This window comes from Pipistrellus kuhlii, unplaced genomic scaffold (genome assembly GCF_014108245.1).
Source record: "Pipistrellus kuhlii isolate mPipKuh1 unplaced genomic scaffold, mPipKuh1.p scaffold_m20_p_3, whole genome shotgun sequence".
Classification (NCBI taxonomy): Eukaryota; Metazoa; Chordata; class Mammalia; order Chiroptera; family Vespertilionidae; genus Pipistrellus; species Pipistrellus kuhlii.
Window position 1 is genome coordinate 16,294,630 of NW_023425529.1, and position 27,685 is coordinate 16,322,314.

General features: G+C 41.9%; 1 protein-coding gene and 1 pseudogene across 3 annotated transcripts in view; one reads left to right on the top strand and one right to left on the bottom strand.

The window, feature by feature from the left end:
• The window catches only part of LPCAT3 (lysophosphatidylcholine acyltransferase 3), a 31,152-nt gene extending 19,361 nt beyond the window's left edge, over positions 1 to 11,791 (bottom strand). For 2 of the 3 annotated variants that reach the window (XM_036458641.2, XM_036458642.2), the window contains exon 1: positions 11,533 to 11,790. In XM_036458641.2, the coding sequence (XP_036314534.1) occupies positions 11,533 to 11,683 (151 nt within the window). In that variant the 5' untranslated portion in view covers positions 11,684 to 11,790. Of the gene's footprint in view, positions 1 to 11,532 lie in introns of all 3 variants that reach the window. The other variant, XM_036458640.2, reaches the window with a different exon arrangement.
• A 2,266-nt stretch (positions 11,792 to 14,057) lies between these two features.
• Positions 14,058 to 14,708, top strand: LOC118730589 (annotated as a pseudogene).
• The last annotated feature ends 12,977 nt before the right edge of the window (positions 14,709 to 27,685 follow it).

Here is a 27,685-nt window from a genome sequence, read left to right on the forward strand (position 1 = left end):
TCAAATCAATAAAATTTAAATACCCCATAAAACAAAAGTAATTCTTTATTTGCTCCATTCCAGCCAAATGATCTTATTTAAAAAAAAATATTTTATTGATTTTTTATAGAGAGGAAGGGAGAGAGATAGAGAGCCAGAAATGTCGATGAGAAACATCGACCAGCTGCCTCCTGCACACCCCCCACCGGGGATGTGCCCGCAACCAATGTACATGCCCCTGACCGGAATTGAACCTGGGATTTTTCAGTCCGCAGACCGAAGCTTCAGCCAGCCAAATAATCTTAACAAGCAAGGCCTTCTTAAGTTTAGTGCTAGTGACTGATATATATACACCTACTGACTGACTAGTGAAACCTGCTACAAAAGCTGAAAAGTTATATGACACAACAGACTGACTTTGATGTCACCAATCCCCTTTATTGTCATGCCACAGGAATTAGACGCTCATAGGTTATACCCGGTTTCTTAGCCCAGGAAAAGTTAGTCATCCATCAGTGGCAAGCCCACAGGAGTCTTTTAAATCTGAGATGGCAAAAGGGATGTTAATGTTATTATGTTTGAATACCTGGATTACAATATTTTTCTATATTATAGAATTTGTTTAAATGGTCACATAGTTATTTTACTTTAGATAATTTTCCCTCTTAAAAATTCTACAAAAATTTATAGATTTAAAGAATGTTAAAGCTGAAAGAGGCTAATGACTGGCATGCCTTCATTTTCATGGAAAAGGGACAACACATGTCCAGGCTGATGTTGAGGTTCTTTAAAACATTGAAATGCCTTATTAGGCAACTTTAGGCATAGAATGACACCCATGTTGCCTGTATTCAGTGTATTTTATCACGTTTTAATTCTTTTTAAGGTAAACCACATGGTGGCACCTTCTACCCAGATTATCTGATAGATGCAGGTCACCTCATTTTATTGTAGTTCACAGGTGTTTTTTTACAAATAGTAAATGAGATTACTTTTTTTAGTTTCTCTGAGAGTTTATTGTTGTATAAAAATACCATCTATTTCTGGATGTTAATTTTGTATCCTGCTACTTTGCTGAATTAATTTAGAATTTTCTATGCACAATATGAAGTCATCTGTGGATAATGACAGTTTTACCTTCTTCCTTTCAAATTTGGATGCCTTTTATTTATTTATTTTTTCATGTCTGATCACTGTGGTTAGGACTTCTAGTACTAAGTTGAATAAGAGTGCTGAAAGCAGACATCCTGTCTTGTCCCTGATCTTAAGGGAAACACTTTTAGTTTTGCACATTGAGAATTATATGCCATAGGAGCCTTAAAGTGTATTATTCCAGTTGGCCTTTTCTTGTTGGCTTGCAAAGGGAAGTTTTTTATTTATGGATAGTAATTCAGAGTGGTGTCCAAGTTTATCTGAGTTTAGAATTGCTATCATAGCAGAAACTGAAATCCTCAAGAGCTATATAAGCCATAGCCATTTATCATGTCTACATGGATGCCACTTCTCATTAGGGCATATACAAATATACAGCTATTAAAACTTGAACATCCTGGGACCTCAGATCTAAAATGAATCCTCAATATTTTAAATAGTGAATTTGTGTGTGTAACTTAAACAACTTAAATTTATTCTTTCATAAGTCTGGAGGCTAGTAGAGGAAATCAAGGTGTTGGCAAGGTTGGTTCCTACTGGTGGCTTTGAGGGAAACAGCTGGTGATCCTAGGAACCAACCTTGCCAACACCTTGGCTTGCATAATTTCTGGCTCTTTTGTCATATGGCGTGATCCATATATGTCTATGCCTCTGTCTCCACGCTTATAAGGCCTTAGATATTGGATTTAGGACCCACCTTGGTCCCATATGATCTCATCTTAACTAATTACATCTGCAAAAACCCCATCTCCAAATAAAGTCAAACTCCAAATTGAAGTTCTGGTACTTGGATTTTGAGGAACACTATTCAATCCAGTGCAGACCTCTATGAAGTTAAGGTCTTTCATTTTTTTAAACTTCATGAATTAGTACAAGAGCCATCTATGTGTGCTCCAAGCCCTGGAAAGCCTGGTGTGGCACCACAGCAGATCTGACTACACTGTCGGGCTTCCAGGAGTAGGTCCAGGTGGAGTTTGTCAAGCAGAGGGGAAGGACACTTTGCCTCTGGGGTTCTCTGTTACAATGAATTACCTGCAAAATTACTATCTTACATTAATATAATATGTAGCAGATAGGATCATGTATACTTTTCTTATAAAAATGCCATAGCAATCAATATGAATACATGAACTGAAAGCATCGTTAATGGACAAAAACCTTTTATTTTTATTTTTTTAAACCTTTTATTTTTAAACAGCCTATGGTTAGAGTGGAGCATTTAAATAATCTATTTCATGACTTCATGTGAATCAAGAACAAAACCTGTGTCTCATAATTTTTGGCCTAATTTTCTACCCACTTTCTGACAAATTGTCCCTATGTTAGAAATGCAATGACATTTCTATCAGAAGTGTCTCTTGCTAACAATTATGGTGCATCGTGCTTAGACAGACTCTTTCATTCAAGGTGTCCATTGTTTCATAAATCTCACTTACTTTCATAGCCATTGCTTGAACAGGAAGGAACTTAAATTTGAAACCAGTCTATTTTAAGCCAAACAAAGATTCTTATCCAGAAATTATCCTTATTTTTAGTGTCTTATTTGCCCCCACCTTCTCATTTTGAAAATAGGGAGAAATAAATATTCATACACCTTTTGGCCTACACAAATTATAGATAGGCTTTGATGTTCTCTAGGAAGCTATGATTGCTTTACCAAGAGAACTCCAAGTGGGTCCTAAATTTCCTTGACTTCAGCAACTGCTAGGAAAATGTCAAAACACACACACATACACACACACACACACCCGCCCCTTAAAAACTCTACAAAGACAGTTTGCTTAGAACAGCTCTCCCTGGCAGCCCTAAATAGGACACCTACTTTTGCTGAAGCTACTAGTCACAATTTATGAATTATATTAAAATGTGAAGTGATCAATTAGGAGAATGCTATATTGTTCAAGGTGTCTGAGGCAAAACAGAAAAGGAAATATGGAACTAAATAGTTCCAACAACCTTATGAAGAAAATGCTTCTATATTTAACCTTCTGATCAAAAGTGTGAAACAAATGGTATAGGTAATGATAACAATTATGATAATGGGGGAATAGGGACATATATGCATAAATAAATAAATATTAAAAATGGTAATGATATAATAATATGATTCAGTAATAATAATGTTTGAAGAATAACAAGAGATGTTTGAAAAACTAAGCCATAAAGAATCTGAAAGCATTTTGTTTATTCCAAAGATCACAAGTTACAATGACATTTCAAAAAGTTTAAGGTACTATCAGGACATCAAGTTTTACAAAACAGATACATGAAGAAATAGAGTTATGTGCTGCTTTAACGATGGGGATATATTCTGAAAAATACATCATTATGTGATTTCGTCACTGGACAAACATCCCTTACAAAGAGTCTCTGTGTGTGGCTCTAAACAAATCTAGATGGTATAGCCTATTACACACTTAGGCTGCAGCCCTGTATAGCACATTACTGCACAAACAACACCTGATTAAATTAAGAGAAAATGACACAATTAAGAGACACAGTAAACACAATGTATTAGGCTGCTGCTGGCATTACACAACATAGTGTTTTATAGAAAACTTTTTTTTTTTCATAGAGAAGTACTCTCTAAAATAATAAAAAGCATAGTATAGTAAATTCATAAACCAGCAATGTAGTTGTGTATTATCAAGTAGTATCTACTGTACTAACTATATGAGTTGTACTTTTATATGACTGACAGCTCAATAGACTTGTTTACACCAGCATCACCACAAACGTGAGTAATGTCACGATGGCTACATCATTAGGAATTTTTCAGTTCCCTCATAATCGTACGGGACTGCCAATGTGTACGTGGTCCATCTTGAATAAAACGTTGTTATGTGGAGCATGACTGTTCACTAAATCAGTGATCCTCAGAACTTCAGGGTAATCGGTATAACCTGGAGGGCTGTTAAAACAGATCACTGGGTGGGGCATGAGTGGGTGGTGGGGAGGTAATGGGGGAATAGGGACATATATGCATAAATAAATATTAAAAAAATTAAAATTAATAAATAAAAATTTTATAAGAAAAAAAAATAAAACAGATCACTGGGCCCCATCCTCTGAGTTTCTCATTCAGTAGGTCTGGGGTAGACTTGAGAATTTGTATTCCTAACAAATTCCTAGGAGATGCTGATGCTGCTGGTCCCAAGACAACACTCCGAGTCTCCTTGGAAAGGAAGGAGATGGATACTTATTGAAGGAAGAGAAAGAGCAATTATTAAAAACTACCCTGGGTTAGGCTTGGTCAATTTATCTTATTTAATCCTCAAAGCATCTCAATGAGCAATGAAATACATCTCACAAATGAAGTTTTGTGCAATGTAAGATTCTGGAATGTAGAAAATGCTTTTCCAGGCAAGAGGAGAATTAAAAAATCTGTACAAAGGCTGCAGTTCTCTAGAAATAAGAAACTTATATTCTTTTTAATAAATCATGTAAATTTTGCAACCTGTTTCAAAATATTGCTGCTTGTTATGAATTAAATATAATTAAAACTTATTTATCAGATAAACTGCCTAACTTTTGACCTCAATTCTTTAGTAAGATTGGCCTTTGGGAACTTGAGGAAATGAATGGCTGAAGTTTAGTAATTATCTATTGTGAAACAGGTAGCACATATTCAATCCAGAATTTGCACTAGGTCTCTAAAAACAATGCACATTCTACCACCTTATCCTGTTTTCCCACCGTACACCTCTCCCTTCACCTGAAAGGTCTGGAGTTTTTCTCTACTATTCCTTTATGAATCCTTTATGGTTCTGGCCAAAATGGAGTGCTTGCTGTTCCGCAGATGTGTCTCACTCTGCCTCATCTTCACGTATATACTCATTATTCTCTGCAGCTGGAAAGCTCCCCCTTTTATCTCAGCTTGACCAGAATCTTCCATACCCTTTAAGTCCAGCTGAAACGCTATTTCCTTTTTAAAGACCACACCCCATGTTTTAAAGGGCTGTTGGACTGCCTTGGCCAGCATGGCTCAGTTGGCTGGAGCACTGTCTCATATACCCAAAGGCTGATGGATTCAATTCTCAGTCAGGGCACATACACAGGCTGCAGGTTCCATCCCCTGGTCGGGGTGCATGTGAGAAGTGTGAGAAGTAACCAATCCATGTTTCTCTTTCACAACAATATTTTGTCCTCTCTCTAAAATCAGTCAATCAATAAAAGGCTGTTGGACTGAACACCTCCAGGTATTTCCTATGGCTGTCCAGAATTAATGTCAGTGGGTATGTAATTATTTTTGTTAAATTAGCTTGTGCATATACTGTCAAAGGCCTCAATTTAAACATGCCTCTGCAAAGAAATGATTCTATTTGGCATTAAAGTTATACTGGCATTCAAAACATGATGTTTTATGTAATATAAGATACTGGAGTGTACATAAGTAAAAGAAATCCCCAAACAGGAAGATTTAGCTTATGGTGAAATTTGTGGCTATGGGTTAAAAATAAAGATAGTCTAAAAAGGTGGAGTATATCTAGACTTTTAGAATTGAAAAAGGGGACTTGAAAGTCATTTAAAAATCACCCCCTAATTTTTTTCCACCTTTAAATTATTTATTAACTGATTTTAGAGAGAGGGAAAGAGAAATATTGATTTGTGTTCCTCTTTACTTACGCATTCGTTGGTTGCTTTCTGCATGTGGCCCTGATTGGGGATCGAGCCCACAACTTTGGTGTAAATGGACGATGCTCTAACCGACTGAGGTACCAGGCCAGGGCTTAATCAACCCCTTAGTAGAATTCTTGAACCCTTCTTTTTATTATGCTCAGAAGTCCCATTTGTTTATGTTGTTTAATGTCCATCTAGCTTACCTTTGGTCTCTTTATATTGTCATGTCTCTTTATATTGCAATGCTACCTGAGGAAAACCTTTTGCATTGAAAAATGGACTTAGCCAAAACCGGTTTGACTCAGTGGATAGAGCGTAGGCCTGCTGACTGCAAGGTCCCGGGTTCGATTCTGGTTAAGGGCATGTACCTTGGTTGCGGGAACATCCCCAATAGGGGGTGTGCAAGAGGTAGCTGATCAATGATTCTCTCTCATCGATGTTTCTAACTTTCTATCCCTCTCTCTTTCTCTGTAAAAAAAAAAAAAAAATCAATAAAATATATTTAAAAAAGAAAGAAAAATGACTTAGTTCTGAAGGGCTAGACCTGACTTTGGTCCAAAGTGAGCTAAACTGCAAAACCTCCTTTGATTTTAAATGTTGCTAACCCCAGTGATGCTAATTTTAAACCTCTGAGGAATGAATCCTTACCTCCAAGTGCAATTTTTTTTATCAGTCTAACAGCCAAGCCACAGTCAGGCCAAGGCTAAGCAGGGTGGCCATCTGCTCTATTTGGCCACCTCCAGCTCTAGAAGCTGAGATGTCTCATATGCTGATTACATCTTGGTTTAATGAACGACACAGAGTGAAGAGAGAAAAGGATATCAGGGCATTTATCTTTCCCACTCCCACATGCTCCTCCCAATTCGCATTAAGTAAATAGCAAGGACTCCAGAACTGGGTAGAAATGGGTGTGACCTTGGGCAAGTCACTTAACCTCTAAAGATGTTTCCTATTTGCACAAAGGAGATAACAGTACTGTAATCATCTTATGGGTAACTGGCAGGTTTAGGTGGGCATTGTTCAACATTTATAACAATGTCTGAAACTGGTAGGTAGCAAACCCTTAATAAATGTCAGCTATCTTTATCAACAAAAGGAGGTAGCAATGTACTCCATCAACACGAATTAGGTTCTATTATCTCCTAAAAGCTTTATTTTATTCCCTCCCTGATTCAATTATGACATCAAAACTATTTTTTTTAATATATTTTATTGATTTTTTACAGAGAGGAAGGGAGAAGGATAGTTAGAAACGTCAATGAGAGAGAATTATCAACCAGCTGCCTCCTGCACACTCCCTACTGGGGATGTGCCCGCAACCAAGGTACATGCCCTTGACCAGAATCGAACCTGGGACCTTTCAGTCCCCAGGCCGACGCTCTATCCACTGAGCCAAACCGGTTTCGGCCAAAACTGTATCTTTAGCTCAACTTCTTCTTTTTTTAATCCTCACCTAAGGATATTTTTCCATTGATTTTTTAGAGAGAGGGAGAGACAGAGAGAAACATCGGATGTGAAACACTTGGAGTGGAGGGCCAGGAAGGAGCCTGCAACTGAAGTGCATGTCCTTGACCCTTTGGTCCGCAGGCTGATGCTCTATCCACTGAGCCACACCTGCTAGGGCTAACCCAACTTTTTTCCTAAACTTAAGACTAGGCTTCACATTTCTCAAAACAGAGGGGCCCTTAAAACCTAAAGCAAATCTAAAATTAGATTATTACCTGGCACAGAACAATATCTGACTTTCCTCTTGACCTCTCTGCATATGTGAAAGATACTGTCATCTTCCTAGCTACCCAGGCAGATGGGCAGAAGTGTTTTTGTTTTGTTTTTTAACAACATCTTTATTCCTCATTTAATCAGTTGCTAAATCATTCACCCACACATTGACTTATTCAACAAATATTTATTGTGCCTTTTCTGGTGGTAAACAAAACTTGCATGTTTTCTATCCTCATCTTCGAATACATAATGACAAACTAGAATGTATACTTGGAAGATTTCCGTCAGTATGAGGAAGTGCAACAAGGGACATACTTTAAAGGAAAGAACTTTCAGAGGACGTGACCATTTGAACAGACCATTTGAAAGAGGAAAAGGAGTCTATCAGGTGAGTAATAAAGGAAGAACTTTCTAGGCAGCAGGATGAGCAGGCGCAAAGGCTCTGAAGTAGGAAAGGGCTTAATGGTTTTTTTTTGTTTTTTTTCCCCCTGAGAAACTGAAAAGAGGCCAAGTAGTTAAAAGGTTGTGAACTTACTTGAGCTGAGGCTGCAGCAGCAGGCAGGGGCTTACAAGCCACATATGAAAACCCCTGAAGGGTTCTTAGCTAGGATCAGACCTCCCTGGCTGTTTTCGGAGAGTGGACTGAAGGGGGCAAGTACAGAATTAGAGACCATTCAGGAGACTATTTGGGTGGTTCTGGTGACTCATGGTCAGTGTCTGTGGTGATGGGAGAAAAGTAGATATATTTGAGACACAATTTGGAGGTACTATTGATTGGACTTAGTGATTGGGATGTGGGGAGATGACAAGGCTGATTCTTTTTTTTTTTTTTAATATATTTTATTGATTTTGTACAGAGAGGAAGGGAGAGAGATAGAAAGCTAGAAACTTCGATGAGAGAGAGTCATCGATCAGCTGCCTCTTGCACACCCCCCACTGGGGACATGCCTGCAACCAAGGTACATGCCCTTGACCGGAATCGAACCCGGGTCCCTTCAGTCCCCAAGCCGACGCTCTATCCATTGAACCAAACCGGTCTCGACGACAAGATTGATTCTTGAGTTTCTGACAAGAACAGGTGGAATTGCATAGTTTACCTCTCAAAAGATTCTGTGTTCTGAAAATTACCCTCCTTTCCCTTCATAGAGCAACTGCCTTCCTTCTGAATCATTATAACTATTTAGATTGTGTTTCTTCTCATTAGTTTTCCTATCTCTTATCTTTGTCCACTTCAAATTACCCTTCACTGTATTAAGTACAAACTCCTTACCTTTCCAGTCTTATTTTCCACCACTTCTCTACTTAAGTCCTGCGTTAGTCACACCGGACTGGTTGCTGCTCCTTGAAAGTGTCATGACACATTATTACCTTAGTCTTGTACTCATACTGTTCCTTCAGTCTTATCATCTCAATCTGTTGAAGCCTTACTCAACTTTCAAAGTTCATTACAGGTCCGATTTTTAAATCTCATAAGGCCTGGTGATTATCTTACAGCCCTCAGATACCTGCCTTTTATTGTGGTTATTAGAACACTAACCTCGTGGCCATTTTCTACCCACTAACAGACTGCATATAATATCATACCTTTGAGTGCATAGTAGGTCTATTACTCATACTACACCACTGCCCTTGCCCATGCAGGGTCAAGCATAGTGCTTCACTCACTGTAGGTATATTTTATTGAACTTATTTGAAACAATTCATGTTATTATGCATAAAAGTGACGAGACCCAAGTTGTTGAAAAGATGTTTCCCACTAGCATTTGCCAACACCAGAGCTCATAAAAAAATTCATTTTCCACTAAATTCCCTGCAATCATACACAAGACACACACCCACCACTTTGATAGTCTCCTGGCTGTTCACAATATTCCAAAGTGGCAGTCTTCGGGAGCTTGCTTGCCCTTTCCTTGAAATACTGAATATTAAAAATTACAGTCCCTAACTTGAGATTTTCAAGCTACTTGAAATGGGTCATGAAATCAATTAGTAAGTCACAAACAATACTAAAAATAAAAGAGAAAATAGCTAAACACACTGCCTCCGATAAGGATAAGCAGTGTTTCCTGAAACTTTTGTTTAAAGTACATGTTTATCCCTGGCTGATGTGACTCATTTGGAGTTATAATCCCGTGCACCAAAAGGTCAAGTTGCCAGTTCAATCCCCAGTCAAGGGGCATAAAGGAGGCAACCGATGGATGTTTTTCTATCCCCCTTTCCCCCCCATAAAAAACACCCCACCACAAAACAATAAAAACATATCCTGGGGTAAGGATTTAATAAATAAAATACATGTTTACACGTGTGTGTACTGGGTCATGAGGTAAGACATATTTCTTACCATGGGTCAGGAGGGATATGGTATAGACAAAACTATTTCCCAGTCAATTGTATGCCCCATGATAGTTCATAGCAATAAACCACCAGCACAAAAAGGAGGAATTCCAAATCTTAACTCCAGCTCTGACTCCATTTCATAGGCTATCCCTTATAATTTGTGGCTACTTGTATTTATAGCTGAGAAATCAACAGTGAATTTCCTAACTAATGTAAACACTCCTAATTGCCAACCCCAACCCCAACAAATAACTGGGTCAGAAACAAGTTTGAAGGAGTGGGAAGTTAAAAGATAGCGTGGCACAGAGAACCCTTCATAGGGGTGCTGATAAATTTGGGTTGGGTAATACTGAGGCCACACAACCTAACGCCCCTTCCGCCTCTAAAATTTTATAATTCTACAAGGGAAGGAAAAGGCGACCTTTATTTGGAAGAAATAAAGATCATCTTGGTTTGATATATAATAGGCAAAAGGAAATGATATTCGCCAAGGTTGTTTAAATATGAATTAATACCGCTTCCATTATCTAGATTGGGTTAGCACTCTTCGGTGATATTATATGTCAGTGTCTCTACTGACTACTACTGGATCCATTCCAAACTTCTTTCTGGCATGTGAGTCGTTCCACAGCTGCCCAACTTCATCTCAAACTTCTTTCTGTTCAGTCCTCTAACCTTCTGCTCTTTTCCCAGGTCTGCTTAATTCTTCCCCACCCCTGCTCTCCTAGCTGAAGTCCCATAACCTTCATAAAACCTTCCAACCACTCAGATACTTACACATCAAATCTTGACCTTTGCATTCCTACAGGATTTATCAGCAATCCTATCAAGGAAGCACCATAGTTTTCATCCCACAGATAAGAACATTGGGGCCCGAAGAGGTGAAGTGGCTTGCCCAGGGTCTCACAATTTCTAAGCAGCATGCTGCTTCCACATATTAAAAAAACAAAACAAAACAAAAAAACCATGGAGGAAGGAAGCAGCAAAGAAGCCAATAAACCAGGGATACCACAGCTCATGGTAACACAAACTCGGATACACCACATCCTTTGAACCATACACGTCATGAACGCTTGGGGGTAGCATGGATAGTTTATAAGGGGCTTGTCAGCCCTGTTTCCCCAGCCCAGTATTAAGACGAAATTCCGGTGCAAATGACAGGTGGGTGGTTAAGGAGAAGAAAAGTCATATGGTCTAAGAATCAAATATTAGAAATGGGACAGGAAAGAGATGAAAAGTGTACTACAAGCGGGCACTGCCCAAAACAAGAGACTCCCCTTTGGGGCTGCGGAGGCTCTCAGGGCTCACATAAAATACTTAAGTTAGGGGAGGGGGCCTAAGCTGCCGATAAGGAGCGCGCCTGCGAGGGCTGATACAGCCTGAATAACAGGCAGCAGTGCACATGGCCACAGAGTAGAGAACTCACGAGCGACAAATAAGGAGAGGTCGTGGGGACACCGGGAGGGCGGTGGCGCCCAGTGAAGGGTACAGCTTGGGGTCGAAGGGAAGGAAAGGTGAAGAGGTTCAGAGGGCACAGCAGCCCCAGACTCCAGACAAGATCTTGTCTTTCCATAAAGAGCCGGCTGGCGTGTGTGTGTTAGAGCATTCACACATGCACCCCACCAAAGCCCTCCAGGCTGGCCCCGGGAAGCCGGGGGGAGGCTCTGTCCCCGTCCCCCAAGGACTCGGCGACAGGGCGGAAGGAGGCACGAGGGTCCTTACCCAGGAAGATGGAGATGATGAGCCGCAGCGCCTGCTCTGACGCGCCCAGGGACGTCGCCAAGTTGTTCAGGCTCAGGTCCTGGAAAGCCCACTGCAGCACCCTCGTCAGCCCGACCGCGGCCCCCACGTCCCCCTCAGCAGCAGACGCCATCTTAGCTCCGGGCGCCCCCCCCAAGGGACCCCCCCTTCAGCTCCGTGCGCCCCGAAATGCGGGCACGGCGCTGTAGCTTCACCCCCAATTCCGGCCCGGAGCCCGCCCACGGCGTGCGCATTGGCTGCGGACCCGCCCAGGGGCTCCCGGCGCTCCCGCCTATTGGTCCGCCCCGCCGGGGGCGGGGCCTAAAGCCCCAAGGTGGGCAGAGGGCGGGGCGGAACGTGTGTAAATGCAAAGGTGACTCGGGCCCAGAATGAACTGGGTGCTGCCCCGGGCGGGGGTGGGGGGGGAGGGCGGGGCTTGGAATCGGAAACCAGAGTAGTGATTGGAAAAGTCTGCCGCCGAAGGCTAGGTGGTGGCACAACTCGGTTCCAACTGTTTTAGGGGAGGAGTCGGCGAGGGCGAATGTCCGGCCGGCTCGTGCGCCGCCTTCCCATTGGCTGGGACGGAGCAGGCGAGAGTCGGGGCGGGGGGGGGGGCGGGGGGGCCTGCCCTCCGCCCGCGGGGTTACTCTCGGTCGCAGGCGCGCCGGGGTTACTGGGGCATGTAACGGGGAGGGCGGGAAATTCTGCTGCGGCCTCGCGAGCGCCTCCTAACGGTACTTCCGGGCCCTTCTTAAACCGTTAGACACGCCGGAGGGTCTTGGGAGAGAGCCCAGCGCCCCGAACACTTATTGGCCTGCTCCTTTTATTCCATGCACCCCTGTCATGTAATTTTCTACATTCAAACGTGACCTTCCCCGAGAGACGGTGACATTAAGATAGGCCGATTTTTATCATGATTTTCATTAAACATTAAACGACTTTTGTTACTACTGAAGGCTTATGATAAAAGTTCAGGCAGTAGAGGAATTGATAAAACAGAAAAGTATTTCCCTCTCTTCCATCCTGCTTCTCATCCTTATTTCCTTAAAGGTAACCACTGTTCAGATTACACTAACGAAGTGCTGGCGAGGATGTGCACTGTGGGTGGGAAGGCAGATTGGTGCAGCCACTTTGGAAAGCAGTATGGAATAACCTAAAAAAAAAAAAGAAAAAAAATTAGCATTGGAATTGCTTTGTGACCCAGTGATTTCACTTTTGGGAATTTATCCGAAGAAACCTGGAACACTAATTTGAAAGAATATATGCACCCCTATGTTCACTGCACCATTACTTACAATAGTCAAAATTTAGAAGCAGCCCAAGTGTCAAGCTTATCTTTTACAGCAGCATGGATGGACCTGGAGAGCATTAGGCTAACTGAAATAAGCCAGAGAAAGACAAGTACCATGTGATTTCACTCATAGATGGGATCTAATGAACAAAAGAAACTAACAAATAGGAACAGACTCATAGAAAACAGACTGACAAAAAAAGAAAAAGAAAAGAAAACAGACTGACAGCTGTCAGATGGGAGGAGGATTTCAGGGCTGGATGAAAAAGGTGAAGAGATTAAGCAAAAACAAAAAAAGACACAGACAACAGTATGGTGATTATCAGAAGGAAAGGGTGTGGGGGAGGTAGAAGAGGGTACAGGGTGGATAAATGGTGATGAAGGAGACTTGACTTGGGGTGGTGAGCATACAATATAATGTACAGATGATGTATTATAGAATGGCACACCTGAAACCTATATAATATTATTAACCAATGTTGCCCAAATAAATTCAATAAGAAATAACAGAGAACACTGAGAACTTAGTATGGGCCAGGGACTGTGCTGGTCTCTGGGGAATGTAATGATGAGCCCAAAGCTGTGGAGTGGGAATGATGCCAGGTCACACAGTAGTGTTAATGTGGGTATAATTGCAAGTGAAGGGAAGTGCTTTTAAGGAAAGGAACAAGGTTCTATGAGAGTATCTAACAGAGGGACATTAAGAGTTTTTTTGTAATAATTGTAATTTGTGGAGCATTCTTATAAAATTACAGCTTATACTTCTATAGCACTTTGCACTTTATAAGTAAATTATCCATATTATTTCACGTAATTTGAATGTGAAACAGGATATTTAGTATTATGATGTCCTCTCGCAGACACAGAGGCTTGGAGAAACTAAGGAAGTCCCTAAGTTCCATTCCCAGTAAGTATTAGAGACAAAATTTAAACCTAACTCTGTAAAATTCCATCTCCCTCTCCCTTTTTGTCAGCAAAGTTTAATAAATATGAAATGTTCAGAGAAGTTGAGGATAATATAACTTCTTCCGGGTTAAGAAATGAATATGTAGGTGCATGCACTGCCTTCCTCTTTTCTGGGTGGAAACATGGAGGGAGAAGGATAGTAATCATCATCATCATCATCATCATCATCATCATCATCCTGCTGGGCCAGAAACCCTCAAGAAAAAGCAAAGGAATTTTGCAAAGCCGAAGCTCAAGCTCCTGAGAAAGAAGCTTTGCCCAAAAGATGCTTAGAAAGGCAAGGAGGAAGCTAACCAATGAAAAAGCTAAGCACTATCTCAAGGAATACAGGCAGATATACAGAACAGAGATTTGAATGGCTTGGGGATGGCAAGAAAAACTGGTAACTTCTATGTACCTGCTGAACCCAAATTGGCATTTGTCATCAGGATCAGAGGTATCAACCGTGTGAGCCCAAAGGTCCGAAAGGTGCTGCAGCTTCTTCGCCTTCACCAGATCTTCAACGGCACCTTTGTTGAGCTCAACAAGGCTTCCATGACCATGCTGAGGATTGTGGAGCCATACATTGCATGGGGTACCCAAACCTGAAGTCCGTAAATGAGTTGATCTACAAGCGTAGTTTTGGCAAAATCAACAAAAACCCAATTACCCTGCCAAATAACTCATTGATTGCTTGATCTCTTAGTATGGCATCATCTGCATGGAAGATCTGATTCATGAGATCTACAATGTTGGAAAGCGCTTCAAAGAAGTGACAATTTCATGTGGCCCTTCAAGTTATCTTCTCTACAAGTGGGATGAAGAAGATCACCCATTTTGTAGAAGGTGGAGAGATGTTAGGAACAGGGAAGACCAGATCAATAGGCTTATTAGAAGGATGAACTAAGGTATCTACCATGGTTATTTTTTAATAAACCGAGTCCTTTAAAATTGAAAAAGAAAAAAAAGAAAAGAAAAAAGAAACAAACATGTACAGTTGAAGAGCCTAGTATATCCCTTCCCCATGGCGTTTCCTCTTTCTCTTCTCAAAGGTAACCATTTTGCTGAGTTTGTATTTACCAATCCCATGCCCACTTTTATACTTTACATACCATGTATATCCAGAAACCATATATACTTTTGCATGCTTTTGAACTTTATATTAAGGGTATTAATGAGTGTGTCATTTTGCAACTTGTTTTTATGCTTAACATCCTTATTGAGATGTACGGTATTCTTGTTTTTACATATAGCTCTAATCCATTCAATTTAACTGTGATATAACATTGCATTGTATTGTTATAGCACAGTATTTCAAGATGATGTTGAGAAATACTTGGATCATTTCCTATTTATTTATGTATTTATTTTATTACAAATACTAGTAGTCCTGCTCACAAATCCGTGTGCCAGTAGCTTGCCAGTAGTTCGCTGCTGCCCTCCAGTAGCTCTCCGCCTGCTGCCCCACCCTCCTGGAGCTCCCTCTGCCCCTCCTCCCGCCCCCATAGCTTGCTGCCCCACCCTCCTGCTTATTCATGATCCAGTGATTACGTGGTTGGTGGTTACATCTTCAATGAACGTACTCCTTTAAGCAACAGAGAGTTTCTTTTTTTCTTTCTTTTTTTTTTTTTTAATATATTTTTTATTGATTTTTTACAGAGAGGAAGGGAGAGAGATAGAGAGCCAGAAACCAAACTTCTTCCCCTCCTCTTCTTTGAAAATTAATTAGGATCTTCTGGGAGAAAAAACATTGTTATCCAGTATATACACATAGTCAGGCACTAGACAACAAATATATGTATACTGCTAACACAGTCATACACCACACACTGCTGTATTATGTGTGTATTCTCTGATAATTTCTATTCTATAGGATAGGAGTGTCTTTTGTTCTAATGAGGTGACTCTGGGGGAGCTCCTGGATGGGGGCTGGTCACCAGAAAGACAGAATCATGATTAGACAGACGCTTGGCTTTATCAGCCTTGTCTCCAACTCTTGCCAAGGGAGAAGGCTGAAAATTATCCATTTTCATATGCCTATATGATGGACCCTCCATAAAAATAGTATGGGGTTTGGAGAGCTTCCAGCTTGGTGAACATGTGGAGGTGTTGGGAGAGTGACATGCCTGGAGAGGCCATGGAAGCTTCATTCCCCTTCCCACATATCTTTCCCTGTTCATTCCTATCACCTGGATGTTCAACTGTATATCATACTCTTTTATAATAGACCAGTAAAAGTAAGTAAAATGTTTCTCTGAGTTCTGTGACCACTTTAGCAAACCAACTGAACCTGAGGAGGAAGTCATTAGAACCACCAAACTATAGCCTGTTGGTCAGACACTCAAGTGACAAACTATAGCCTGTTGGTCAGAAGCTCAGGTGACATTCTGAACTTTTGATTGGCTTCTGAGTGGGGTGAGGGCAGTCTTGTAAGACTGAACCTTTAACCTGTGGTATCTGACCCTATTTCTGAGTAGATAGTGTCAGAACTGAGTTGATGTTGCAGAAAATTATTTGGTGTGAGGGAAAACCACCACACATTTGGTGACCAGAAGTGAAGTGTTTTGTGTGGGTAGTAAAGGAGACTCTCAGGAAAGAAAGACACAGTAGGGAAGAATTGGATTTTTCCTTACATGGGAAGGAAAAAAGCTGAGTTTACCACTAGGGGTGTCGAACTCAATCAGAGAAGGGGCCAAAATCTAAAATCTAGCCTAAATCGCGGGCCGAATGGTTTATTGAACAGTCATAAACTGTCATTGTGATGGAAACGCAGCGGAGTGCAGTGATGACAGCGCGGTGCGGGCCACATTGCAAGGCCTGGAGGGACAGATTTGGCCCGCGGGCCTTGTGTTTGACACATGTGCTTAGACAGAGGATATGTTCATTTGTTGAAGCAATGAAAGCACTTGGAGTTGCAAGGGTCTCTACCTGGTCATGCTAACAACAATCCAGGCATTCTCCAAGATCCGTCTGTCTTCTGCACAGGCCAGATGGGTGAGCTGAGTGCACATGTGGTAGAAATCACCATCCCTGCACGTTTCGAGTCCCTGACGGTAAGTGGCACTGATCTCTGCATTCCCTCCAGGAACTGGGTATTGCTTTTGGTTTACTGAGGTAGAGGCAATTTTGGTGGCTCCTACCTGGCCTTCCCTAGCAAACTGGCACTCACTCCAGAGGTTAGGGAACCAGTGTGGGCATTCTGCCAATTGCTTAGTATGTTTATTCCAAGTATGCAAATGGGGAAATAATCACAGGGCCTAATGTGATAGAAATCTGAGCAAACTCCATGGGGTACTTGACCTCTGTAAACCCCTAATCTGGTGGATCACACTGACATTTTGGGTCTCCTGGAATTAGTGTCAGTTCAGTGCCAGTGTCAAGTATTCCTGGCAAATCTGATAATTTTTTCCCCCCCAGCACATGGTTTCTTGCTAAAAGGCTATAGATTCCTTTGGGAAAGGCCGGGGGAAAGATGAACAGAATGAATTTTTGATAGTGTCCCTGGGTCCCTCCTTAAGGGGACCCGGCCTCTCTTTCATTCAAGAGTTCTGGCTCACGTCTGGGAATTGATTGAGGGGCCGTGACGCTGTTTTTATGATTCAAGTTAGATATTTGACCTAAAGCTTTTCTGCTTACACAAATCAAATGATTGCCGCTTTGATTCTGCTGTCCATTATGGCAGCCATCCCACCTTGTCTTTGGTGCTTGAAGGCTGCCACCTGAGCCCTTCCACTCCAGGATCCAGTGATTCCCACTGCATTTGTGTTTCCCAATTCAGTGATGGCAGTTCCCACTGTGAGGTCTGGCCTACAGAGAAGAGCCATCACACAGCTCTTCAAGGATGCTGAGCTATCTTTCTCACAGTAGTGGTGAAAGATGTCTTCTGGCCCTGGTCAATTTTGCTCAGTGGTTAGAGTGTCCACAGAGTTGGGTTCCAGTCAAGGACACATACTTCAGCTGTAAGCTATATCCCCCAGTCAGAGCGTGTGCAGGGTAAGTAACCAGTCAATGTGTCCCTCTCACATTGATGTTTATCTCCTGTCTCTCCCCCTCCCTTCCACCTTCTCTAAAAATCAATGGAAAAAATAACGTCAGGTGAGGATTAACAAAAAGAAAAGAAAACAAAACAAACCTTCTAGACCCTCCCAGTGTGGACGAATAGATCTTAAACGGCAAATCCACTTTAACATTTCAATCTCCCTAAACCAAGGCAGGTCAGGCAGTCTGCTTGATAAGACCCCCGGCTTTCCCCTAAGGCAGTGGTTCTCAGCCTTTTTAATACGGTGACCCTTTAATACAATTCCTCATGTTGTGGTGACCCCCAGCCATAAAATTATTTTCGATGCTACTTCACAACTATAATTTTGCTACTGTTATGAATTATAATGTAAATATCTGTATCTTCTGATGGTCTTAGGCGACCCTGCTAGTGGTTCTCAACTTGTGGGTTGGGAAATTACAGTAGCAAAATTGTAGTTATGAAGTAGCAATGAAAATAATTTTATGGTTGGGGGTCACCACAACATGAGGAACTGTATTAAAGGGTCGAGGTATTAGAAAGGTTGAGAACCACTGCCCTAAGAGAAGGTGACTGCCTGAAATAATCCACTCTTTCCCCCCCCCCCCAATGTTTTTATTGATTTTAGAGAGGTAAGGAGAGAGAGAGAAAGAGAGAAACATCAATATTGAGAGAATTACTGGTCAGCTGCCTCCTGCAAGCCTCCTCCTGGGAATCGAGCCCACAACCCGGACATGTGCCCTGACTGGATTGAACCGTGACCTCCTATTTCATAGGTTGATGCTCAACCATGCCAGCCAGGCTAATCTACTTTTTTAACTTTCTTATTCTGACCTCTTTCTGCTTATAAAAGTCTTTAATTTTGTACAGCTCCTCAGAGCACCTTTCTACCTACTAGATGGAATGCTGCTGATCCATGAGTTGTTTGATAAAGCCAATGTTAATAACTAATTTAAATTTTTTTTTAATGTTATGTGGCTTTCTCTGAGGAATGGCTGAGGTGGGCATGTCAATAATCTATTTTCATGAGGAGCCTCCTGGAAGGGAACTCACCCAAATGGAAGGAGAAATCTGGCATGATATGCTCCACTCAGTAACAAAATCTCAGTGTCAGAGTTGACGTGAAATTCTCCCACAATAAACTGTGACTTCAGTGAGGTAACAATTGCGTCTCTTTCGTTTACACTGTATATCCAGAGCCTGGCACATAGTAGATACTCAATAAGTACTTATTGATTGACTGACTGACTGAATTATTTTTTGTTGTTGTTGTTAATCCTCATTAGAGGATATTTTTCCATTGATTTTTTAAGGGATGGTAGAAGAGAGAGGGAAAGGGGAACATCGATGTTAGAAAAACACACCAATTGGTTGCCTCCTGCTCGAGTCCTGACCAGAGCCTGGGCTGGGGAGGAAGGAGCATACAACTCAGGTAATCTGCTCTTGACTGAGTCAAACCTGGGACCCCTTGGTCCATAGGCTGAGGCTCTATCCACTGAGCCAAACCAGCTGGGGTCTGATTGAATTCTTATTATTGATAACTGGAACAGTGAGCCGAGGGTTGTGTCTCAAGTTGCCAAAGAATGAGCTCCTTTTACCAGAAGATTTAAGCAAAAGTGTGGAAAATTTGTTACACGCAGATTCAGAATACCCACATGGGGAGGGGGCCTAATAGCGGGCTGCCCGTGAAGCCTTGTAGTCCGGGATATCTATTTGTTACAAGCCTGCTCTATGTCTACCTGTGTTGCCACCTGAAAGATTCCCTCATTGTCTTGCCCAGCAATGGATCTGAACTTTCCCCGTTTCTATGTGTTCGTACACCTTGTTGCTGCAGGCCCTCCCTTGGTTTCCCATACCTCCCGCCCTGTGTCCAAAAACATTCTGTTATTTCAGCCTGGCTGGTTTCTGTGATTAGATTTAGTCAGACTGCCTTGTTTGTCCCTGCTTAGGTCCCACCTGTGTAGCAAGCTAACTTCTCTCATTATTGCCTTGGGCATGTCACTCAAGTTGGCTTTCACTTTAGCTCTAATGAATTCATATTATGACCCAGAAGGCTAAATGTAAAAAAGAAAAAAAAGAAAAAGAAAAAAAAAAAAAAAGGCAGAAATTATGTCACTGAAAACACTGCCTTGGTATCTCCTAAAAAGAATAACCAGAAAAACAAGGAAGTGTTTTCTTCTCTTTACAGCACTTTCCTCACTTTACATTACTATGCAGTTTTAGCCCTTCATGGGCTTCTGGGTAATGGCAGGAGGTTCCTTCCAGGAGATGTTACACTCTCCACAGTACGGTGAGCCAGTTGCCAGGCAGTAGACAAGAATGTTTAGGTATATGGAGCTGGAGAGTCTGTGTAAGTGAGTAGAGGGGAAGAGCTAGATACATCTTCCTGGGACCTCATTTGGTATCCACAGCTTGGAGAAATTCGGGTTATATTTGGGGGTTGTGGCAGAGATTGCTAGCTGCTCACCAAATTCTAATTTCCTCATTTTTTGGATACATACTTTGCAGTTAGGTGTGACCTTGTGGTTGAGTTCTAGCCAATGGAATATGCATAGAAGTTATGTGCACCACACTCAAATTTCCATTGTGCTTGAGCCAAAATATTTTAAAAATTTATTACTGCATTAGTCTACCCAATCAACTCAGGGCTCAGCTAACACTTTTACATGTCCTGCTACTGTACATACAGTCAGTTCTTCATATCTTCGGGTTCCACATCCGTGGATTGAAAATATTCAGGGAAACAAAGTTCCAGGTAAGGTGATGGCTGAACAATACATTCTAACAACTAATTACATAACATTTACATTATATTAGGTATCATAAGTGTTAAGTCGAGGCAGGGGGAAAGCCCAGAGCTGATGCAAGCATCTGCAAGGTAGATGGTGACAAAGATAACTGGAGCCTTCCTAGCCTTCCTAGACCCCTGGCCTGAGGCAGGAATTCCATGCCTCTCATGCCCTCCATCCTCCCCCTCACTGAACAGCTGTATAAAAGAAGTAACTATGCTGCTTTTTTGGCCCGAACTTCCCTGGCCCACCCTCAGACCAGCGAGCTTTGCCTGGGAGCGCAAGATTAAAACCTCCCCCCCCCCCCCCTTTTTAATCTCTTGGACTCTGTGTCTTGCTTCTGTGTCACAGACCTCTCAGCTGGAACCTTATAATAAGAAATCTAGAGATATTTTAAGTATACAGGAGCATGTGAGTAGGTTATGTGCAAATACTATGCCATCCTATATAATAAAAGGCTAATATGCAAATTGTCCTCTTGACTGGGAGTTCAATCAGGGGGTGGGGCCGTCTGGCCAATGGCTTGTGGTGCCTCCCTTTTCCTGCCTGCTCCACCCTCAATGGGTCCCCCCCACCCTGATTGGGGTGGGCCTGGCCAGCCAACCACCTGAGGGTGTTCTCCCCCCCCCCACACACACACACCTGCACAGCCCAATTGGATCAAGGTGGGCCAGCCGGACCCCACCTGTGCACGAATTTGTGCACCAGGCCTCTAGTTTTATATAAGGGTCTTGAGCACCCATAGATTTTGTTATCTGTGAGGGGTCCTGGAACCAATCCCCTGTGGATACTATTGTGCCTGCAACATGGATGTTTGGGAATGGAAATGGAGGCTCAGAGATCATTGCAGTTTTGAGGATACTAGTCAGCTATGAAGAAGCTAAAGTTGAAGAGATGCCCTGGGAGCTTGGTAGGATTTTCAAAAGGGAAGAGATTATGAACGCAGCTGATAGAGCTTTAGGAACCGCAGCAAGAAATGAGCCTTCCTACAAAGTGATCTTGCTGTTACTCAGACAACACATTTCAAAAAGGATCACAGCTCTTCCTAGAGAGTAGCAGAGTGTGAGATGGCACAGAGTGTGTATTTGCGTCTCACTCTTGAGTATTTAACTGGAGCCACAAGCTAGATATTGGGTTGTGTAATGGGGAAGCCTGTTCAGCTTCCTGTGCAAAACATGGAGCAGTGGACATTCTCTGAGGATGGGTGGACCTGGCTTAGAGATGCTGGCAGAACTCAAGAGCTATTTTTCTCCAGGAAATCTCCCTGGTCTCTCTCTTCCTTCACCCAAATCTGGGATAAGAATACTTTCTATGCACTCCTGAAATATCCCATTTTTACTGCTGTTCTGGTTTCCAATTGCTGAATAATGAAATCATTCTAAAACTTGCTGACTTTAAACAGCAATACCCATTCCCCCCTCTTCCCCCCCATTATTATCTCTCATGGCTTTGGCCATTCACTGGGCTCAGCTTACACAATTCTCACTTGGGGAGGGTGTCATGCTGTTGCAGCCAGATGGGATTGGAATCATCTCGAAAGCTTCCTCACTCACAGACCTGGTGTGGGGGTTGATGCTCTCAGCCAGGCACCCACCCAGGCCTCTCCATGTGGCCTGGGCTTCCCCACAGCATGGCAGCTGGGTTCTGAGAGTGAGTGTGCCATGAGGACTGGGTGGGTGCAGAATGACCTTTATTTTGTTGTCACTCAAGGTTATTTTTCCATTGATTTTTAGAGACAGTGGAAGGGAGGGGAAGAAACAAAGGAAGAAACATTGACACATTGATTAGTTGCCTCCCACATGTGCCCTGACCAGAGCCAGGGGTTGAGCAGTCAACCAAAATATGTGCCCTTGACCGGAATCAAACCCAGAACCCTTGAGTCGATCGGCCTATGCTCTGTCCTCTGAGCCAAATTGGCTAGGGCAGTATGACCTTTTCTAATTTAACTTTGGAAGTCTTGTAGAATCACTTTACCATATTCTCTTTTGTGGCAGCAGTGACAAGCCCTCAGCCACATTTAGAGGGAGAGGACATAGGAATGTCAAAGAATTTTGGGGCATGTTTAAAAACCACTATAACTGCTGTCATAGGACTTTCACATAATTTTGTCTACCTCTCCTACTAGAAAGTAAGTTCCTTGAAGGTATTGAGGATTCTTATTTATATTTGAATCCCCAGCATAGTAGGCATTCAATAGGTGTTTGGTGAATGAATGAATAAAATAGCATTGAAACATTGGAGGTTTCAATAAGCTCTCACTAGAAGAGATGTTTTGTTTGTGAGAAGTAAAAAATTTGGAGGAACTACCTTTCTAATCTAATTCTGAAGACAAACTTTTAAGAATGTAATTAGAGTTGTCATTAGGAAAGATTAAATTTTCAGTTTACAGGATAGATTTAGGGATGATGAGAAGAGGAGGGGAGACGTTTGAAGGCAGAGTCTACCAAGATGAGATCTAATGAGGCTCTGTCTTGGAATGGATGTGAAAGACATCGAAAGATAGAATCTAGTAGTCTCAGGGAGGACTGGTGCAGAGAAAAGGAAGAATAAAGGTAACTAAGCTTTTGAACCTCGGTGGCTGAGAAATGGTAGGGTCATTAACAGAAAAAGGGAAGGCAGAGTAAGACCACTATTGAAATGCTAGCCATTCAAGTCTCATTTCAAAGATCTCACTTGTTCCATATAGACTTTCTGATTTCTCTTCAGCCAGATGCGATATCTTTCTCCTTTTAGTTCCCAAACCCTTTGTTATACTGTCATGTTGCTTAACTCGCTCTGCCTCTTACAATGACTCTGACCCTATCATTTTTTCCATCCCACGTAGCACTTAAAATAGTGCTTTGTACTTTATAAGTCAGAGTACATTTACACTGAATTATGCAGTCTGGGGTGGGGAAAAATAGTCCCCCAAATTGGCTTTACTTTGTTACCGTAGTTGCCCATTGGGTTGCTAGAACAAAATACCACAGACTGGGTCACTTAGGTATTTCTCACAGTTCTAGACACTGGTAGTCTGAGATCAGGGTGTCAGCTTGGTCAGATGAGGGCTTTCTTTTTGGTCATAGAATTCTAGTTGTATTCTCATGTGGCAGAAGAGCTCTGTGGGACCTCTTTTACAGAAGCATTAATTGTCCTGGCCAGTTTTCTCAGTGGGTAGAGCATCAGCCCTAGGACCAAAGGGCTGTGGGTTCGATTCCTGGTCAAGGGCATGCACTTTGGTTGCCGATTCCATAGCCTCAGTAGGGGAGTGTGTGGGAGGCAACTAATTGATCTGTCTTTCTCCCATCTCTCTCTCTCTCTCTCTCTCTCTCTCTCTCTCTCTCTCTCTCTCTCTCTCTCTCTCTCTCTCTCTCTCTCTCTCTGTCTCTCTCTCTCTGTCTCTCTCTCTCTTTCTCCTCCCTTCATCCCACTCTCTCTGGAAATTAATAGAAAAAAATATCCTCAAATTAAAAAAAGAAACTAAAGCAACATAATTCTTTAAAAAAAATAATGGAAAAAATATCTTCGGGTGAGGATTAACAACAATATATACATAAGCCCCAATCCCATTCATAAGGGTGTCACCTTGTAACACTTCACATTGGGTATTAGGATTTGAACATGTACATTTGGGGAGGACACTAACATTCAGACTATAGTATTTACTGTTCCTTTCCTGAACTAACTTCCTTCTATTCCCCCCGCCCCCCTCACACATTCATGTTTTTTCTTCTGAAATAGTTACATTTTAAAGAATGTTTTTCTTTCTTTTTCTTAAAAAGATTTAAAAAATTGATTTCAGAGAGGGAGAGGGAGAGTTAGAAACATCAATAATGAGCCTGAAACCGGTTTGGCTCAATGGATAGAGCGTCGGCTTGGGGACTGGGGGGACCCGCATTCGATTCTGGTCAAGGGCATGTACCTTGGTTGTGGGCATATCCCCAGTGGGGGATGTGCAAGAGGCAGCTGATCGATGACTCTCTGTCATTGATGTTTCTGGCTCTCTATCTCTCTCCCTTCCTCTCTGTACAAAATCAATAAAATATAAGTAAAAAAAAGAAAAAAAGAAACATCAATAATGAGACTCATTGACTGCCTGACTCCTGCATGCCTCCTACTGGGGATGGAACCTGCAACTTGGACATGTGCCCTGACTGGCATTGAACAGTGATCTCTTGATTCATAGGTTGTCGCTCAACCACTGAGCCACATAGGCCAGGTAACACTTTTTTTTCCCCTCTTATGATTTTTCTACATAAATAAAGTAGATCAGGGGCACATGTAATATTTTCAACAATAAAGACTTATTTTTAAAAAGTAGATAAATACACTATCACTCTTTAGCTTTACTGCACAGTAAATTAATGGGTATTTTGGCAAGCATGGTTTGTATAATAGCTAGACTCTTTGATAGCAATCTAGGTACACAGTATGTTTTAGGGGTGGAATTCTCCCTGTTACTCCCAATATTTCTTTTTAAAAAATAATTCTTAAAAAAATAATTCTTTATTGTTGGAAGTATTACATGTTTCCTTTTCCCCCATTGACTCCCTCCAGCCTGCCCCTGTGCCCCACCCCAGAACCTGTGTCCATGGGTCATGCATATATGCATACAAGGTCCTTGGTTGATTACCTCCCACCAACCCACATTCCCTCCAAGATTCTGCACTCTGTTCCATGCTTTGAGTCTCTGGACCCACTTTGTTCATCAGTTTAATTTTGTTACTTAGATTCCACATATGAGTGAGATTATGTGATATTTATCTTTCTCCGATTAACTTATTTCACTTAGCATCATACCCTCTTCTAGGTTGCTCCATGATGCCTCAAAGGGTAAAGATTCTTCCTTTTTACTGCTGTCTAGTATTTCATGGTATAAATGTACCACGGCTTTTATATCCATTCATCTACTGATGAACACTTGGGCTGTCTCCTCATATTTCTTTATAGGATTACCCTCCTATAAAGAAGTCCGAGTTCTGAATATGAACACTAGAGCAGTAGGGAGATTCTAGCTTTCATTTGTGAGTGCCAGATTCAGGTAGGGAGTGATAAATTGGCAAATTCCATTCTACATTCAGGGACTAGGAGGAAATTGGAAAGTCTGACCTTGAATTAATGTGGTTTGTTCAACAGGCGTGTGAGTGCCAAATTCTCGAATAATTACTGGGTGAGTTTCAAGGTGATACACTTGTTGGGGTTCTTGGGACCACTGATAACTATTAGTATTGGAGGACTCAAAAGAGGAACAGTGGTTACTGTCAAGTGAATGGACTGCCCTAGTGACATTCCTGATCTCTTCCTCAGCTGCACAGCCACATTCCTGGTTGATTATATGGTTTCTTGTCAAACCTAACAGGTCAAAGAAGAAAGACCTTGGGAATGTTAGGGGGGGAAAGTTTTTCTATGACTTTTGAGAGATCTTTCCTGATGGAGGGAGCTCCGTGATATGGCTCTTCTGGTCACTCTCCATTGCATCACTCACTGTGCCCTGGGGGGGTGGAGTGACTTAGCTAGCTGGTACGTAGGAAAAATAACTGGGCATGTCTTGCTCGGTGTGGCCCTTCTTCCTTGTGAGTGTGAGCTGTCACAGGAACATATGTTATCTATTTGGGCAGGTCTCTCATGGCCTAGTGTTATTTATATCTAGAAAGGTAATTCTGAGGTTCAGCTAATCACCACTTGTGTTTTTTTGTGTGTGTAGTAAAGTCCTTTTTAAAAAAATAATTCTTTTTCTTTTAAATGTATTTTATTTTTATAAATAAATATGTATTGAATATATATATATATTTTTTTTACAGAGAGGAAGGGAGAGAGACAGAGAATTAGGGACATTGATGAGAGAGAAACATCGATCAGCTGCCTGCTGCACCCTCCCTATTGGGGATGTGCTCACAACCAAGATACATGCCCTTGACCAGAATTGAACCTGGGACCCTTCAGTCTGCAGGCCGACGCTCTATCCACTGAGCCAAACCAGTTAGGGCTAAAAAATAATTCTTTATTGTTGAAAGTATTACATATGTTTTTCTTTACCCCCATTTGAACCCTCCAGCCTGACCCTACGCCCCCCCCCTCCTGCCCTAGACCTTTAGCACCTTACTGTCTATGCCCATGGGTTGTGCATATATGCATATAAGGTCTTTGGTTGTTTACCTCCCACCTACCCACCCACCCTCCCTGGCCTTCCCTCAAGATTCCGCACTCTGTCCCATGCTTCCATATCTCTGGATCCACTTCGTTTGTCAGTTTATTTTATTTTATTTATTTATTTTTTTTTGTTTTTTTTTGTGTTTTTTTTAAAATATATTTTATTGATTTTTGTACAGAGAGGAAGGGAGAGAGACAGAGAGTTAGAAACATCGATGAGAGAGAGTCATCGATCAGTTGCCTCTTGCACACCCCCTACCGGGGATATGCCAGCAACCAAGGTACATGCCCTTGACCGGAATTGAACCCGGGTCCCTTCAGTCCCCAAGCCGACGCTCTATCCATTGAGCTAAACCGGTCCCGGCTGTCAGTTTATTTTATTATTTAAATTCCACATATGAGTGAGAACATGTGATACTTATTTTTTTCCAATTGACTCATTTCACTTAGCATGATACTCTCCAGGTCCCTTCATGCTGCCTCAAAAGGCCAGAGATACTTTTTTTTTTTTTTTTTTTTACTGCTGCATAGTATTCCATGGTATATATTACTACAGCTTTTTGTTGTTGTTAATCCTCATCCAAAGATATTTTTCCTATTGATTTTAGAGAGATTGGAAGAGAGAGGAAAAGACAGAGAGGAACATTGATGTGAGAGAAACACATTGATTGGTTGCATCCTGCACTCACCCCAGTCAGGGCCTGGGCCGGGGAGGAGCCTCTAACTAAGGTATGTGCCCTTGACTGGAATTGAACCCGGGATCCTTTGGTTCACAGGTTGGTGCTCTATCCACTGAGCCAAACCAGCTAGGGCACCACAGCTTTTTATCCACTTATCTACAGATGTGCCCTTCGGCTATTTTCAGATCTCAGCTATTGTAAATTGTGCTGCTATGAACATAAGACTGCATACATTCTTTCTGATTGGTAATTTGGGTTTCTTAGGATATACCCTGTTTCCCCG